Here is a 16793-nt window from a genome sequence, read left to right on the forward strand (position 1 = left end):
AGTTGTTAAAATAAAAAAGAGACTCACTTCAGAGCTAAAGGTACACACAGACTGCATGTAAGGGGATGGATAAAGCTATTCTGTGCAAATGGGAATGAAAAGAAAGGTGGGGTAGCAATACTCAAGTTAGACAAAGTAGACTTTAAAACAAAGTCTGTAATAGAAGACAAAGAAGGCCACTATATAATGTAAAGGGATCAATGAAAGAAGATACAACATTCATAAATATATGTACACCTAATATAGGAGCTCCTAAATATTAAGCTAAAATATAAATTTTAACAGATGTAAAGGGAGAAATTGACAACAATTCAATAATAGTAGAGGACATTAACATTCTATTTACATCAATGGACAGACCATCCAGAAAGAAAATCAGTAAGGAAACAGTGGCCTTAAATGACACAGTAGTCCATTTGAACTTAATAGATATCTACTGGACATTCCATCCAAAAACAGCAGAATACACGTTCTTTTCAAGTGCACATGGAATGTTCAGCAGGATAGACCATACGCTAGGCTATAAAACAATTCTTAACATATTTAAGAGGACAGAAATTATATCAAGCAACTTTTCCAAGTACAGTGGTATGAAACTACAAATCACTTACAGGAGGAAAAGTGGGAAAAACAAACATGTAAAGAGTGAACTACATGCTACCAAAAAAACAATTGGTCACTGAAGAAATAATGAGAAAATCAGAAAATACCTTGAGACCAATGGAAATAAAAACACAACCTTCCAAAATCTATGGGATGCAGCAAAGCAGTTCTAAGAGGAAGTTTATATCAATGCAGTCCTACCTCAATAAATAAGACAAATCTCAAATAAACTACCTAACCTACCATCTAAAGTAATTAGAAAAAGAAGAACAGAGCCCACAGTCAGCAGAAGGAAGGAAATTATAAAGATCAGAGAGGAGATGAATAAAACAGAGACCAAAAAGTAGAAAAGATCAATGAAACCAAGAGCCTGTTTTTTGAAAAGATAAACAAAATTGATAAGTTATTAGCCAGGCTCATTTGCAAATACTATAAATAGTTTTATGCCAACAAATTGGACAATCTAAAGAAATGGATAACTACCTAGAAACATACAATCTTCTGAGACTGAGTAAAGAAATGGATAATCTGAACAGATTAATTACTAGTATTGAAAATGAATCAGTAATCAAAAACTCCCTACTAGGGGCTTCCCTGGTGGTGCAGTGGTTGAGAGTCCGCCTGCCGATGCAGGGGACACGGGTTTGTGCCCCGGTCCGGGAAGAGCCCACATTCCACAGAGCAGCTAGGCCCGTGAGCCATGGCTGCTGAGCCTGAGCGTCCAGAGCCTGTGCTCCGCAACGGGAGAGGCCACAACAGTGAGAGGCCTGCATACCGCAAAAAAAAAAAAAAAAAAAAAAAAAAAAACTCCCTACAAGCAAAACTCCAGTACCAGACAGCTTCATGGGAATTCTACCAAATATATAAAGAAGAGTTAATACCTATTCTTCTCAAACGATTCCAGAAATTGAAGAGGAGGAACCACTTCCAAGTTTACTCTACTAGGCTACCATTACTCTGATACCAAAACCAGACAATGACATTACATAAAAAGAAAATTACAGGTCAATATCCCTGATGAACATAGATGCAAAAATTCTGAACAGAATAGTAGCAAAACAAATTCCACAATATATTAAAATAATCATACACCATGATCAAATGGGATTTATTCCAGGGACGCAAGGATGGTGCAATATCCACAAATCAATCAATGTGATACACCACATTAACAAAATGAAGGATAAAAATCACATAATCATCTAAACAGATGCAGAAAAAGCATTTGACAAAATTCAACATCCATTCATGATAAAAAACTCTCAACAAAGTTGGTGTAGAGGGAACATATCTCAACATAATAAAGGCCATTTATGACACACATACAGCTTACATCATACTAAATGGTGAAAAATTGAAAGCCTTTCCTCTAAAATCAGGAACAAGACAAGGATGCCCCCTCTCGCCGTTTCTATTTAACATTGTTATGGAAGTCCTAACCACAGTAACCAGACAAGAAAAAGAAATAAAATGCATCCAAATTAGAAGGGAAGAAGTAAAACTGTCACTATTTGCAGATGACATGATGACATACTATATATTGAAAACCCTAAAGTCTCCATCAAAAAAAAAAAGAAGAAAAGAAAAAAGAAAAAGAATGTTGCCAGAAAGGCACCTGAGTTAAACAGGACTCTCTCATTTCTTTACTAAAATTTTAACTTATTTGGAATCCAACTTCAATTTCATGAGTTCAAATTACCTTTGTGCTTGAAAACCTTTTTTCCCTGAGAAAGAAAGATTTAATTTATGATGACATCTAACATGCTTCAGAATGTTAAAAAAGGATGGATATTTTAGACATTGACAGACTATATGATGAATGTGTAGATGCAAATGGCCTAATTGACTGGCAAATAGCTGGTTTACCAAGACAAGCCTCTAGTACTAAGTGGATGGGCATTTTTTGGAGAACTGAGAATTAATTTCTACAAGTCTAAAAACCTGCTATTTCTAGTAAGTAATATTTAGGAGTACTCCATACTCAAACACTTTTTCTGAAAGGATATTTAGCTTGATGTCATCACACTGGACTGACACCAGGAATCAGTCTAATGTAGGCTTGATAAGAGCAGAGATGCATATCAAAATGAATATTATGTTTGATCATATTCAGTTTTACCACTACATAAAAGAAGGATGTCCTACAGTCTGCAGGAAGTTCAGAGAAGTATTATTAGAAAAGAAACAAAGAGTAAAAATATCCTACTATACTCTGGTGCCAAAAGGAACATTTCATTGTAATTTTTTTATTAAATATAGGCAATAGATAATAGCTGTTTAATTTGTTTTATTGTGTTTACATTCTTTTTTAGTCTTACATTTATGTATATTGAAAATATACAATAATATGACCTAAAAAAATTTAAACAACCAAGAGTTGAAATAAATTGCTGTGACAGGACAGAAATATGAAAAATATGGTTAAAATTAATTAGTCCTATTAATTACTACTAATTGCCACTGTTAAGTAGTCCTATTGTTTTATTTAAATAGCATGTATGTAACAGAAAAGTAAATACTACAGAAAAACAATTTTAAATGAACATCTATTTTCATATTTTTATATTACAGCAATAACACATGTATACAACTATTTATTACATCTTATGGGTCTTTTCATCTAGTACAGCTGTGTCCCGATTGGCTCTCTAAAGGTTGGTCACCCCAACAGTACAGTACCATTCGGGTAGGGGAAAAAGATATAAAGAAGGTAATATTTGCAAATTAAATAGACAAGAAACTGGTAAACAGTGATGCCTTCTGCGAAAGAGAAATGAGTGGCTGGAACAAGCCAGAGAGGCTTTTTCTTAGTTTTTAAATATATTTTAAAATATTTGTACCCTGCGTATATGCTATGTATTCGAAAAACATTATTAGTCTTACATAGACGTTCCCCGCTCTGAACTGGGAAAGGCGCTTGCGTAGCATGAAGATCAGTGTTCCTCCCGGAACCACAGTGTTAAGAACACGTGGGTCGTGGGGAGACCTGCTCAGAGTTCAATATGGCTGTGTGGTGGACGGATTCAGACAGGCCCGATGAGGTAAGACGGTGGCCAAAACTGAAGGGCCCGCCAACCCCCAGAAATCAGTTTGAACTTGTGTGTGTGTGTGTGTGTGTGTGAGGGAAGCCATTAGAGGGTTTTAAGGAAAGGAATGCAATTATTTAGTTTATGACTAAGAGATCTCTCCGGTTGTGTAAAAATGTGGGGGAGCACAATTTCGGGGTCCTCTTGCTGTAGCCTTGGTAATTAGGGCTGTTAGCTTGGACCATTAGCATGGTAGCACTGGATGGAGATGTGGAGCCATGGACAGAGGTTTTGTGACTTTGGGAGGTCACCCTGACAGGACTTGCTGCTAGACTTAAGTGTGGCTTGTTCGGGAAAGAGTATAACATGGCTGACGGCTCTTCCCGCCTGGGTGGGTCAGAGTGCATTTCTCAGAAATGGAGGGCGTTGGTGGATGTTGAGGAGGAAGAAAGAGTTCTCTTTGGGACACTTAAAGCCAGAGACAGTTAACTGATGCATGTTTTTTGAAAGACCCTCAGGCTGTTCTGTGGAGAGTGGGAAGAAGGCATTTGGGGCTCCAGGGGCGAATCTTTCAGGCTGTCAAAGGCTTTAGCTTTGCATCAGTATGAAATGAGCAATTATGACAGGGCTTTGAGTGTGAGGAGAGCTGACCAAATGCCTGCTGGGTGGAGAGCAGACCATAGGGTAGAGTTGCCAGATTTAGCAAATAAAAATAGAGAGCACAATGAGGTGGATAGACCTAGAGTCTGTCATACAGAGTGAAGTAAGTCAAAAAGAGAAAGACAAATACCGTATGCTAACACATATATATGGAATTTAAGGGGAAAAAATGTCATGAAGAACCTAGGGGTAAGACAGGAATAAAGACACAGACCTACTAGAGAACGGACTTGAGGATATGGGGAGGGGGGAGGGGGAGCTGTGACAAAGCGAGAGAGAGGCATGGACATATATACACTACCGAACGTAAGGTAGATAGCTAGTGGGAAGCAGCTGCATAGCGCAGGGAGATCAGCTCGGTGCTTTGTGACCGCCTGGTGGGGTGGGATAGGGAGGGTGGGAGGGAGGGAGACGCAAGAGGGAAGAGTTGGGAACATATGTATATGTATAACTGATTCACTTCGTTATAAAGCAGAAACTAACACACCATTGTAAAGCAATTATACCCCAATAAAGATGTTTAAAAAATAAATAATAAAAATTTAAAATGTCATTGGAATTTTGAAAAACAAAAAAAGAGAGAGAGCACATAGGGCTTCCCTGGTGGCGCAGTGATTGAGAGTCCCCCTGCCGATGCAGGGGACACGGGTTCGTGCCCCGGTCTGGGAGGATCCCACATGCCGCGGAGCGGCTGGGCCCGTGAGCCATGGCCGCTGAGCCTGCGCGTCCGGAGCCTGTGCTCCGCAACGGGACAGGCCACAACAGTGAGGCCCGCACACCGCAAAAAAAACAAAAACAAAAAATAGAGAGCACCCAGTTAAATTTGAATATCAGATCAACAATAAATCATTTCATAGTGTAAGTATAGCCCGTGTAATATTTTGGATAAACTTATGCTAAAAACGTGATTATTGATCTGACATTCAAATTTAACTGGGCTTTCTGCATTTAAGCAGGCAGCACTACCACAAAGGCAGGTGGATGCAGGGACTCTGCAGACATTCAGGGAGAGGGAAGGGGCCAGGGTGGCTGCAGGGGACGTGAGGAGGGGCCCCAGAAAAGACAAGGGTGCCCCTTTTCGTGTACTTTTCTGGGGAACAGCTCTGGGAAGGCGAACTTATCAGTCTTCCAAGCGTTGGCCGAGGGCTCTTCGGAAAAGGCTTCAGCGCCGTGGGCTCCCTGCTAGCCCGGCCTCCCTCTGCCTCCGCGGGGCGGGCGGGCGGCTGGGAAGCGGCAGCCAGCGGAGCAAAAGGACCGGCGCGGTAATCCCGCCCTCCGCGCCCGGAGGGGTGGAGCCTGAGCAAGGAATCCGCGAGCAGTCCTCTTTCCCCGGATGACGAGCAGCAGGATAACATGGAGTCGGGCAAGATGGCGCCTCCCAAGAACGCTCCGAGAGATGCCTTGGTGAGTGCGAAGGATGCGAGGCGGGGTGCGAAGCTGGGCGCGACCGCAGCCGGGGACCTGAGAGGCGGGCCTGGGGGGAGGGCCTGATGATGGGCTCGCGGGTCGACTTCAGCCATGCCAGGGCCGCCAGGAGCTGGAGATTCGAGTGCCCTGGACCCCAGGGCTCTCTCCCGCCACCCCGGCGGCCCAGCCGGAGGGAGGCTGGCGGCCCACCGGATGCGCAGGCCGGCCTCCCGGCTTTGTCTCCTGGGCCTCGGGCCCCGGGCCGCCTAGTCGTCCCGCCCCGTCTGCGAATCCTGGCTCGCGCCTCCAGTGTTCTGATGCAAAGCTACCCCAGTCGCCACATCTGAAAATGACAACCAGCTGTAACCACCCCTACCTCGACTGGGAAAGCCAACCCGGGCCTTTTTCTTCTCTTTGCCCCCGCCCCCACCCCCACCCCCGCCAAAAAAAAAAAGTTTTCAGCAAAGAGATCAAGACGAGATTTGGTGTGAACCTGACACTCGCTTGGGAGGAAAAGGAAAAGTACAAGTTTGGAACCCAGAGAAGGGGGAACCTTGTATCATAAATATAATTACTACCTTCGGTCCAGTCTTGATTTCTATACCTAGATTATGCATCTGGCGTTTTTATTTGAATCCACAGGTGATGGCACAGATCCTGAAGGATATGGGAATTACGGAGTACGAACCAAGGGTTATAAATCAAATGTTGGAATTTGCTTTCCGTAAGTTAACAAAACACCAAAATCGCCTAACTTGTGAATTTTAAAAATCGTTCATTGTAAGAACATTTTCAACCAAAATACTTTAACAGTTAATGTCATAACATGTCATTATACACTTGTCCAAACCCACAAAATGTAGAGTTCCAAGAGTGAACCATAATATAAACTACGGACTATCGGGGATTATGATGGGTCCGTGTAGGACTATCAATTGTAACAAACGCACCACTTTGCAGGGAACATTGATAATAGAGGATGCTATGCATGTATGGCGTCAGGGAGTATATAGGAAATCTCTGTATATTCCCCTCAATTTTGCTGTGAACCTAAAACTACTCTACAGAAATAAAGTCTTAAAAATATGTGAAGAAAAAAAAGTTAATGTTATAGAATTCAGAAAGCAGTAAAAAGGAGCTCAGGCTAGGGAACAGTATATTGTGATATCTGTTTCAAATTGATCATATAGATAGGACAATTAGATATTAGAACCAAAATTCATAAACTTTCTGGAAATTAGTGAAACTTTTTAAAAACTGGCCATAAATATTAATCTATTTTCATATGTTTTAAATAATGTTTTGTTCTTAAAGGATATGTGACTTCAATTCTGGATGATGCAAAAATTTATTCAAGCCATGCTAAGAAACCTAATGTTGATGCAGATGATGTGAGACTGGCAATCCAGTGTCGGGCTGACCAGTCTTTTACCTCTCCTCCCCCGAGAGATGTGAGCAAAATTTTATTTGAAGTTCATTTTACTTATAATTTTTAATTGTAGTTCTAATAAGGATTTTTTTTTTTAGTTTTTACTGGATATTGCAAGGCAGAAAAATCAAACCCCTTTACCACTGATTAAGCCATATGCAGGACCCAGACTGCCACCTGACAGATACTGCTTAACAGCTCCAAACTATAGGCTAAAGTCCTTAATTAAAAAGGTAAGAATTTTTAGTCATCTTAGCTTTTAAAAAGGGTAAGATGTGTTAGGGGTAAATAGTGCAGTAAATTAAAGGCTAAGATAATTTACTAGGATTTTTTAAAATTTAGTTCCTTGAAAATACTATGTCTGCAATTAGCTACTATGTTAAAATATAGAATATATGATCCAAGATTTTTAGGGCTAAAAGGAACTTTATTGTTCATCTAACTCATCAGGGAAGTGAGCCCGAACTCATCTATGAAGTTAGTAGCAAAGTTAAGACTGATTCCCAGGTCTCATAACTCCCAATCTTTACACTATACCATAACAGAGTAAATGATATACCATCAGGCATTGGACTTGCTTTCTGAAATATGACCTAAGGCTCTCCCACCACTGAGAAAGTTCTCCCTACATTGGCCTACCTCTGTACCTCTGAAATTCCACTATAAGGAAGTTTCTTACTGGGTTAAGATATTGACTAGTTAAGATTAAAAAATCATAAGGAAGTTAGCTGTTATCCCCAAATAACACTCTACCTCAAACTTTAAAACTATATAGAATTATATATTTTATATATATATTCTTATCCATGTTTATATAGATATGTATTGTTTGTATTATATGTGTGTGTATATATATAGATATTTGTGAAAACCCTAGTATAAATGTTGCATTAGAACACTGAACAGAAACAGGACATTCTTGCCATCAATTATCTATTAATAATTCATATCAGCAATCCTAATTTCATTTCCTGCTAAGTTTAGGTGTCAAGTGTGAACAACGTTAAAACTAATTTGTTTTTTAAATCCCCTAGGGACCTAACCAAGGAAGACTAGTTCCACGGTTAAGTGTTGGTGCTGTTAGTAGCAGACCTACCACTCCTACTATAGGTAAGTGCGAGAGGGAAATGGCTTTTCTGGCTGGTAAAGAAGTGCCTCAGCACTTGATTTTGAACTGTAATCCAAGTAAAAAGGTGAGTCAGAAATTCCGATATGTGTTGCCATTAATACATTTACTCGTCCTCTAGTAAAGCTATAAACATATTTTATCATTTCAAAATGAGAAAGCGACAAGGAATATCTGATCCCAAATGAGTATAGAATTGGGCATTACCCAACATTGTTGCCGGTATTAACTATGGTAACAAAAACAGAAGTTTAAGCAGCGTGCTTTCTGGGTTTTATACAAATAAAGTTGCCAAACTCACTCACAGCAGTAGCCTACTTATTATCAGAAATTAAATTTCTGAGTAAATTGGCAAGAGATGCAATCAAAAGAAGTAAGTTTAAAGTATACAAAAAGCTTAAGACTCAAAGAAAATCATTTTTAATATAACCTTTTCAAAAGTAGTACTGATTATCCTGTATTGGTCAGTGAGCACCCCTTCAGACTGTTTCCTGTGTCCTTTGTGACAGGTCTCCATCATTCTTTGACCATTTCTTGCTTCCTGGCACAAGATGTTCCAAGCTCATCTTATATTTTCCTTACCCCAGTCCTAGAATCAGCCATTTCTCTAAAGAGCCCTGGTTCCTCTTAGTGGAGAATGGCATTTAGAAACCATAATGTCATTGTTGCTTAGATATTAAGGAACACATGAATAATGGATTTAGATTTCCTGATTTTTTTGTCCTACGTTCCTGCTGTATTTTTTCATAGTCAAAGTCTTTTCAGAAAAAAAATCCCCTTCTCTTTGACCAGTATTGATTTCTTAGCTCTTATAACTTGAGTACTATAGATGTCATATAGCTCTAGTGTAAGCAGCATTTGATTTTTGAGATGTGTAGACAACCTCTTCATATTTTCAGGGTGTGAATTCACATTTCAGCATTCTAAAACCAGACTGGTATAGTATTAATTGTACACGTCTAATTATATGCATGTGACCTGTGTAGACAGGAGTTTGCATATATAATTTGTGTAACTTTTTGATCATATACTGTTTATCTGTGGGTTCATATCTCTTAAGTGAATACCAACTTTTTAAAAACTCTAGGCTGTACTAATCAGTTACATGTGTTGGCAAGTTAACCAATTTTAGTTATCAGTTGTGATTTTTATTCCTAGTTAGACATTTATTGTACATGTTTTAGAGATTTTTAAGTCTAGAGTGAGGGAGATGCTAAAAACTACTATTAAAGATGCAAGTTTTAAACTTTAAAAAAAATTTAAATGAGTTTCATAAAGCATAAGAGCTAAGCATATACTCTGTTCAATTTTAAAACCTAAACTCCATACTTAGATAAATGTTAACAATTTCCTTATGATAATGGACAAGAAAACATCCACCTACTGTGAATTTTCTTGACAAAATAAAATACTTATATTGCTTCATTAAGCTTCACCAAATTCTTTGGACCACTCCTTAATACATGGAAAACTTACCTAAAGATGGAGATATGTTAGGCTTCTGTTAGATGCATGTTGATTTAGCTTCATGGGCATAGTAGACACCTCCTAATTCCCAGCAAGTGACAGAGATTAAAAGTGCCACATAAGGTAATTAATAGAAAACTTGGGTCTTTAATGCTGTTTATTTAAATGTTCAACTTCATGACTTCATGTAGCTAAAATTCAGTGCCAGATGCTATGTGAAGAGTTTTACATGAATTATTTTAATTCTCACAAGAATCCTATGAAACAGGTATTGTTATCCCCATTTGATAGATGAGAAAAGCACAAAAAGATTAAATAACTTGCCCAAGGTCACTCAGCTAGTAGGTGATAAAGCCTGGATTCAAACTCAAGCAGATCTTTCATTAATTCCCTGTGCTTTGAAGGTAGTTTCTGGTAAGCTAAAGGAGAGCAGGAATTGAACCTGTATAATAAGTCACCTAACTAACATGGTCTGTTAATTACAACTACAGCAACCCCACAAACAGTGTCTGTCCCAAATAAAGTTGCACCTCCAGTGTCAGTGACAAGCCAAAGATTTACGGTGCAGATTCCACCTTCTCAGTCCACACCTGTCAAACCAGGTAACACGATGGGCAGGGCATGGGGGATTGAAAGTGGTTCTTTTAAAATATTTTTCTGAATTTTAAAATTTGTGAATGATTCGTGATAACAGAACAGTTTGTATTCCTATAGCAATAATTAAATTGTTTTAATATCGTAACAGGAAGGCGGCCGTAATGCTGCAAATCTGGGTTCTTCAGAGGGAGTCTATAAACACACTAAAATTGTATGAAATTTTACATATATGTAACATTTTGGGGGGAAGGGAGAGATTTCAACATGATCATCAAGAGTCTCAAAGAACCCTATGAACTAAAATAAGTTATGGTCTACAAATCTCAGGCAAAATCACTTAGGGTTAAAGCTCAAGAAAATAATACAACTTAGTATATATCCAATGAAAACTGTACTTTTATTCACTTCACGGAAGTATATGTAGAAAGTTAGAATAATATAAGTAGAATTCTGTTATAACGTAGTTTATTCATGAATATGTTTAGATTTCACATCTTCTGAAACCTAACCGTACACCATAATATTGGTCTGTAAGGAAGCATGATTCCTGACCTTGAACACGTGCCTTTAGTATGTTCCATGATGAATCCAGTGCACTGCTTCCCATGACTGAGAACTAATTGAAATTTTAAGTAAATTAAAAACAGGGCTTCCCTGGTGGCGCAGTGGTTGAGAGTCCGCCTGCCGATGCAGGGGACACAGGTTCGTGCCCCGGTCTGGGAAGATCCGTGCCGCGGAGCAGCTAGGCCCGTGAGCCATGGCCGCTGAGCCTGCGCGTCCAGAGCCTGTGCTCCACAACGGGAGAGGCCACAATAGTGAGAGGCCCGCGTACCGCAAAAAAAAAAAAAAAAAAAAAAAAAAAAAAAAAAACTAACAGAACTTCTTTAACTTTATACTAGATACTAATTTAAGTACTTTAAAGCATTAAAAAATGTAATTTAACTCAATGCAGTATAATTATGTTTCTTCTGATATAGTTTTACTTCATGCTATTGAAATTGTTATTAAAATTACATTCAGCTTTGTTGAATACTTTTTACTCTCAGAAGCATTATACTTTGTGTACTCTTGCTTTATGTCTCATTTTTAATTGAACATTAAGGGAATGTAGTATTTTAATCATAACTCTTTATCTAGAGGCCTGTTGCCATTTTTGTGATTTATGAAATTTTTGTCGCCAAAAAAGGCAGGATTATGTTTTTTCCTTCCAGATTGAGTTGGTATAGTGTATTCTTGGCTGTCAAAATACTCACAGCTTTGGGACTTTGAAATGGTAAATATTCATGATGTGTGAAAAAGCATATACATAACTGTATGATCTTAATTACATAAAAATGGATGCTTAGTTATGTAGATACACAAATGAAACCTAGACGGACACATCAAACGGTAAACTGCTTGTGATTATAGATGACTTTGTTTTTTGCTTCTTGTGTTTTTTGGTTTCCTATTATGCATATGTTAACTTTTAAGAAATAAATGTTATTTTAAAAACCTTAAAAAAAGAAATTATTATTAGAATTACATTTCAGCTTTGTTGAATACTTTTTACCATATGTTTCTGATTCTGTGTAGTTCATAGTTTGGGGGTGTTTTCTCCTCTGTTTACAGTTCCCGCAACAACTGCAGTTCAAAATGTTCTGCTTAATCCTTCAATGATTGGGCCCAAAAATATTCTTATTACCACCAACATGGTTTCATCACAGAACACGGCCAATGAATCAAACCCATTGAAGAGAAAACATGAAGATGATGACAATGATACTATGTAAGGAATATAGTGTAGTCTCTATGCATTTCAAACGTGTAGTTGGTTTTGAGCCCAGTATACCAAACTAGAACATTCTTGATCGAAAACTTAAATGTAGCTGCAATATCTTTCACCTTAAAGTGTTATATTTATTTCTTAAGGGTACCAATGTTTTTTCATTAGGCTTCAAGTATAAAAAGTTAAGTGCTTGTTTATTAATGGTTTCATTAATGTTGAGTACTGCTATGGTAATTCTATTTTTGGAAGCAGTTTTCTGCAATGTATCTGACAGCAACACTTAAGTTTCACTTTCTACAGCCTGATCAGTGGACTAATCTTTAACAGCATAATTTCTAATCTATATTTAAATACTTCTTTTGTAAGATAAAATAGTCACTTTTATTGTCACCAACTTTTTTGACCAGATCTCTCAATTTAGCAAATATTGTTGGAGAGGTTGGATTTAGAGGGATTCTAAATCCATTTTGAATATATTTAAGCTGTTTCTTGATGTTCCCTAACTTCCCACCTCCTCAGCCCCGTTTCTAGATCCCATTTATTTTCTGCACCACCTCCTCCCCACAGGCTTACGTTTCTCCCTATTGCTCTTAAATTTAAAAGGCCAAAACTGGAACTTCAGGAATGTAATTCCTGATAATACAGCTCAGTGTCATTTTCATATTTTTAAAACCTGCTTTACATGCCTGATGGTCTATGGTTCACTTTAACCAGAAGGTTTGCATTTTGCTGTTTTTCTCTCCATACCAGAGCAGTTGGGTTTTATCCCTTACCTTTTATGCCCATTGAGCATTACTCTGCTTTTGACAGGTAGTTTGGGGTCAGTTACATTCAGTTTCAGTCATATTCCAAGTTGATAACTCCACCATATTTCACAATTTGAAATTTAACACGAAAGATGCTATAGCTTAAAATCTGCCTTGATAAGTATACTTACACTGGACCTAGGCAAAACCACTGAAGAGCAAGTGTTTTCTTCCTTTCTACCATACATATATATGCTTTGATCACTACTGCTTGAACCCCCCCTATTGGTATAATTCAGATTTTTCCAGCTTATTGCTGAGGATGTCACACATACGATGGGATCAAACCTGAAAGTTTTTTAATGGTTTTCCTTCCTCTAGAAGGCCAACACAAACAAATTAGTGTGATGTGACTTGCGTTTAGGTGCATTCTGCATAGGCTTCCCAGTAATGTTGCTAAACACCTTTCCCTATTTTCCATTTATACACATCTAAACATCCTATTGAGAAAGACTGCAAAGCTTTCAAAAATATAAACAGGCTTGTGTTGTTTTTGTTTAAGTAAGTTTGACATATTCAACATAGGAATACTTTTGCAGAATTTCTAAAACAAATTTTTATATCATAATTTAGAACTTATAGCCAAGGATCCTCAAAACTTAAAACACAAGTAAGTTTCATCTTAGGATGGTGCTTGATACATCAAAGAGAAATAGTCCAGTAACAGGGAAGAAATATCTCATCAAAACTGTGATTCAGTGTTTTTGGGTATTAGGAAAAGGTGATACCAGACTTATAAAAATAGATCTGATCATCATAGGAGAGAAATGTTCATTATATAGCATAGGATGCCATTACTTGAATGTTCTCAGGGAGGCATGTCAGAAAGCCTAGGTTCTAGTCCTGGCTCCATCGCTAACCAACTGTGTGACCTTACTTCACCCATGAGCCTTGTTCTCCTCACTAGTAATAGGAAAATAACACCAACCCTGCCTACCTCACAGGGATGTTGTGAGGGTTTAATTGGTATATATGAAAGTGCTTTCAAAATTGTAAAAATGCTATATAACTCTAAGGAATTGTTAACGTATTTGTTCCAAGATTATTAATAAACAATTGAACTTACTGTATTTCTCACTTTTGATTTAAGGGATTCAAAGAGGATGAACAAGGCCCAGTAATTCTGAGGTCCAAAAAGCAAGATTTGCTTAATGGATGATTATAAATCAGGGAATTACTTGCTTTTATTTGGAATCAGCATGTGACTCATCATAATGAAGCAAAATAAATATGAAAGGATATGGGTTTAAATCTGTTAACATAACATGCTCTGTCTTTAGTGGGAATTTATACATATAATTGAGGTTGCAATCTGAGTGTTCATTCTCTCAGCCAGCCAGTGGGTGGTTTGCCCTTTCCGATGAAGACTGCTTTATCTTGCAGATCTCCCTTTCCTAATTACATCCACCCATTCTAGCATCAAGAATGACTTAAGGGACTTCCCTGGTGGTGTAGTGGCTAAGAATCTGACTACCAATGCAGGGGACATGGGTTCGAGCCCTGGTGCGGGAAGATCCCACATGCCGCGGAGCAACTAAGCCCATGAGCCACAACTGCTGAGCCTGTGTTCTACAGCCTGCGAGCCACAACTACTGAGCCTGTGCACCACAACTACTGAGCCCACGTGCTGCAACTACTGAAGCCCATGTGCTCTAGGGCCCACATGCCACAACTACTGAAGCCCATGCACCTAGAGCCTGTGCTCCACAACAAGAGAAGCCACCGCAATGAGAAGCCCATGCACTGCAACGAGGAGTAGCCCCCGCTCACTGCAACTAGAGAAAGCCCACATGCAGCAACAAAGACCCAACACAGCCAAAAATTAATTTTTTTAAAAAAAGAATGACTTAAGGCAGCTCTTGTCCTCCGGCTTCTAGGTGGAATTTTTTTTAAAAGATGTACTGATAGGAAATGAGGTGAGGACACTGTCATCCCAAGTTCTTCCTTCTACAAGTAGGAAACAAGTATCTTTGATCTGAGTAAGAATATAGGAATACAGCCACTATGCAGGGAGAATGGAAGATGTGGCCTAAGGGGTCCAGAGTGAAGAGAAGTAACTCAGGAGGTAAGGAAAAAAAACATCAGAACGACAGGTACAAAGCAGTGTGTGTAATTATGCCACCATACACCAACACACACGTGCACATGCATACCCTTTTTATATGCATTAAGTAGCTCGAGATTGAAGTAAACCAGTCTTACAGTGATTGGTTGCTTCTAAGAAGGGAAACTGGTGGCTAGGGGACTAAGGTAGGAAGGAGTCTTCTCATTGTACTCCTTTTTGACTTTTGTATCATGTACTAGAGGGAAGTTTTGGACATAAAAAGGAAAAGAAAGGAAGCAGGAAACACAACTAAAGAAGAGATTGAACTCATTTATGATGATTATAATTTTTTTTCTATATACAGGCATACATATGTTGTCTGGGGGTTAAAAGTGAATTTGCTACACTTAAGCCTAAACCTTTGCAGTGTTTTATCAATAATTCATAACTCTGTATTAAATCAGGAAGCACATACTTGTACAATTCTAGTTTATATATGCATAAATTGTTTGTTATATACTATCTTCCTTGACTAGGTTGTAAATTCCTTCAGGAGATAACTGCTATCATCTTATACTGCCTCTATTATGTCCTGAGCATATAGCAGGTACTCAAAATATTTGGCTGTTTGCGTTTCCCCATTCATTTTCTGGATTAATGACTGAAATAAATGGGGAAAAGATCCTGGAAGCAGAGTCTGGTAGAAATTACTTATAAGGTACAATCAGGGGTTGATGGATGGACGAATGGCAGTTGTAGAGTCTAAGTGTTAGGTTTATGGGTGTTTACAATTCTTTCAATTCCTCTGTACATTTGAAATAATAAAATGTTGAGGGGAAGGTAAACAGTAGGGGAAGAAAGTCATCAGTATGCTAAAGTTCTGGCCCGGCTATGACATTAATTCTCTGGATCAATGTGTAGCATCTCTGGGCCTAACCTACAAAAAAGATTGTACTAGAATTCCTGCTTCTCAAACCAGGGTAGAGCATGCCATTAGAGATGTGCAGAAATATGGTGTTTTTAAAAATTAACTACAACTATGGTGACAGTATTAAAATACAAATGAATTTTTAGAAAAAATTCAAGCCTTCAAAATTTGTTTTGTTTAAAGCAGCCACCAAAATTTTCTTTTGCTGTTCTCTCCAGAGTTAAGCAAAAAAGTCCTAGTCTAGAAGAATCATTTCAGGGAGTGAGGCACACTGAAAAAGCACCAGCCTTTGGAGTCAGACAGACCTGGATTTGAATCCCTGCTGTTACGGGCTCTGTGATCCTGTCCAATAGTTTAACTATTTCTTTATCCATAAAGGTGAAATACATACTCTAGTATGTAAAATGCCCAGCAGAAAAATTCCAGTTACACACAACCTTTTGAAATTGCACCATTTACCTTTGCTCATTCCTGAAACTCCCATTAAAATGACAGGAAAGAGAAAGGAGGGAAAATTACAAGGACAATAAAAGAATAAGAATGTCATTGAAATCGCTTTGGCCTTTTGGCTAAGATCAAGTGTAGGATGTCATTAGATTTTCAGCAATGACAGTGAATCAAAGGCTTTAAGTCTGAGAAACTGATAGGTAGGCTGAAATTCTACATATAACCAAACAGGCAAATATAAGAGTTGAATAAAGATATCTTCAGACATACAAAAAATTTTGCCTCCTACGCCCTCAATTTCTCAGAAAGCTAGTGGATGGAGTCTTGTATTTCACAAAAAGGAGAAGTAAACCAAGAAAGAAGGGGAAAACAGATCCAGGAAAGGGAAGGTTCAACACAGGAGGTTAAAGGAATCCCCAAGAGTTACCCCACAGAGATTTCCTCTGGAAACAGGAAACCCCAGGGCAACAGCTGTACAGCCAACA

General features: G+C 38.4%; 1 protein-coding gene across 7 annotated transcripts in view; it reads left to right on the plus strand.

Moving 5' to 3' along the window:
- The first annotated feature begins 5599 nt into the window (after positions 1 to 5599).
- Positions 5600 to 16793, plus strand: part of TAF9B (TATA-box binding protein associated factor 9b) — a 36235-nt gene continuing 25041 nt past the window's right edge. The window contains exons 1-8 of one of the 7 annotated variants that reach the window (XM_060136831.1): positions 5600 to 5693; positions 6339 to 6420; positions 7011 to 7147; positions 7224 to 7358; positions 8160 to 8235; positions 10210 to 10320; positions 11927 to 12083; positions 14273 to 15623. In XM_060136831.1, the coding sequence (XP_059992814.1) occupies positions 5643 to 5693; positions 6339 to 6420; positions 7011 to 7147; positions 7224 to 7358; positions 8160 to 8235; positions 10210 to 10320; positions 11927 to 12083; positions 14273 to 14306 (783 nt within the window). In that variant the 5' untranslated portion in view covers positions 5600 to 5642 and the 3' untranslated portion in view covers positions 14307 to 15623. The other 6 variants (XM_060136830.1, XM_060136832.1, XR_009538376.1 and 3 more) reach the window with 6 other exon arrangements.

This window comes from Lagenorhynchus albirostris, chromosome X (assembly GCF_949774975.1).
Source record: "Lagenorhynchus albirostris chromosome X, mLagAlb1.1, whole genome shotgun sequence".
NCBI classification, from domain to species: Eukaryota; Metazoa; Chordata; class Mammalia; order Artiodactyla; family Delphinidae; genus Lagenorhynchus; species Lagenorhynchus albirostris.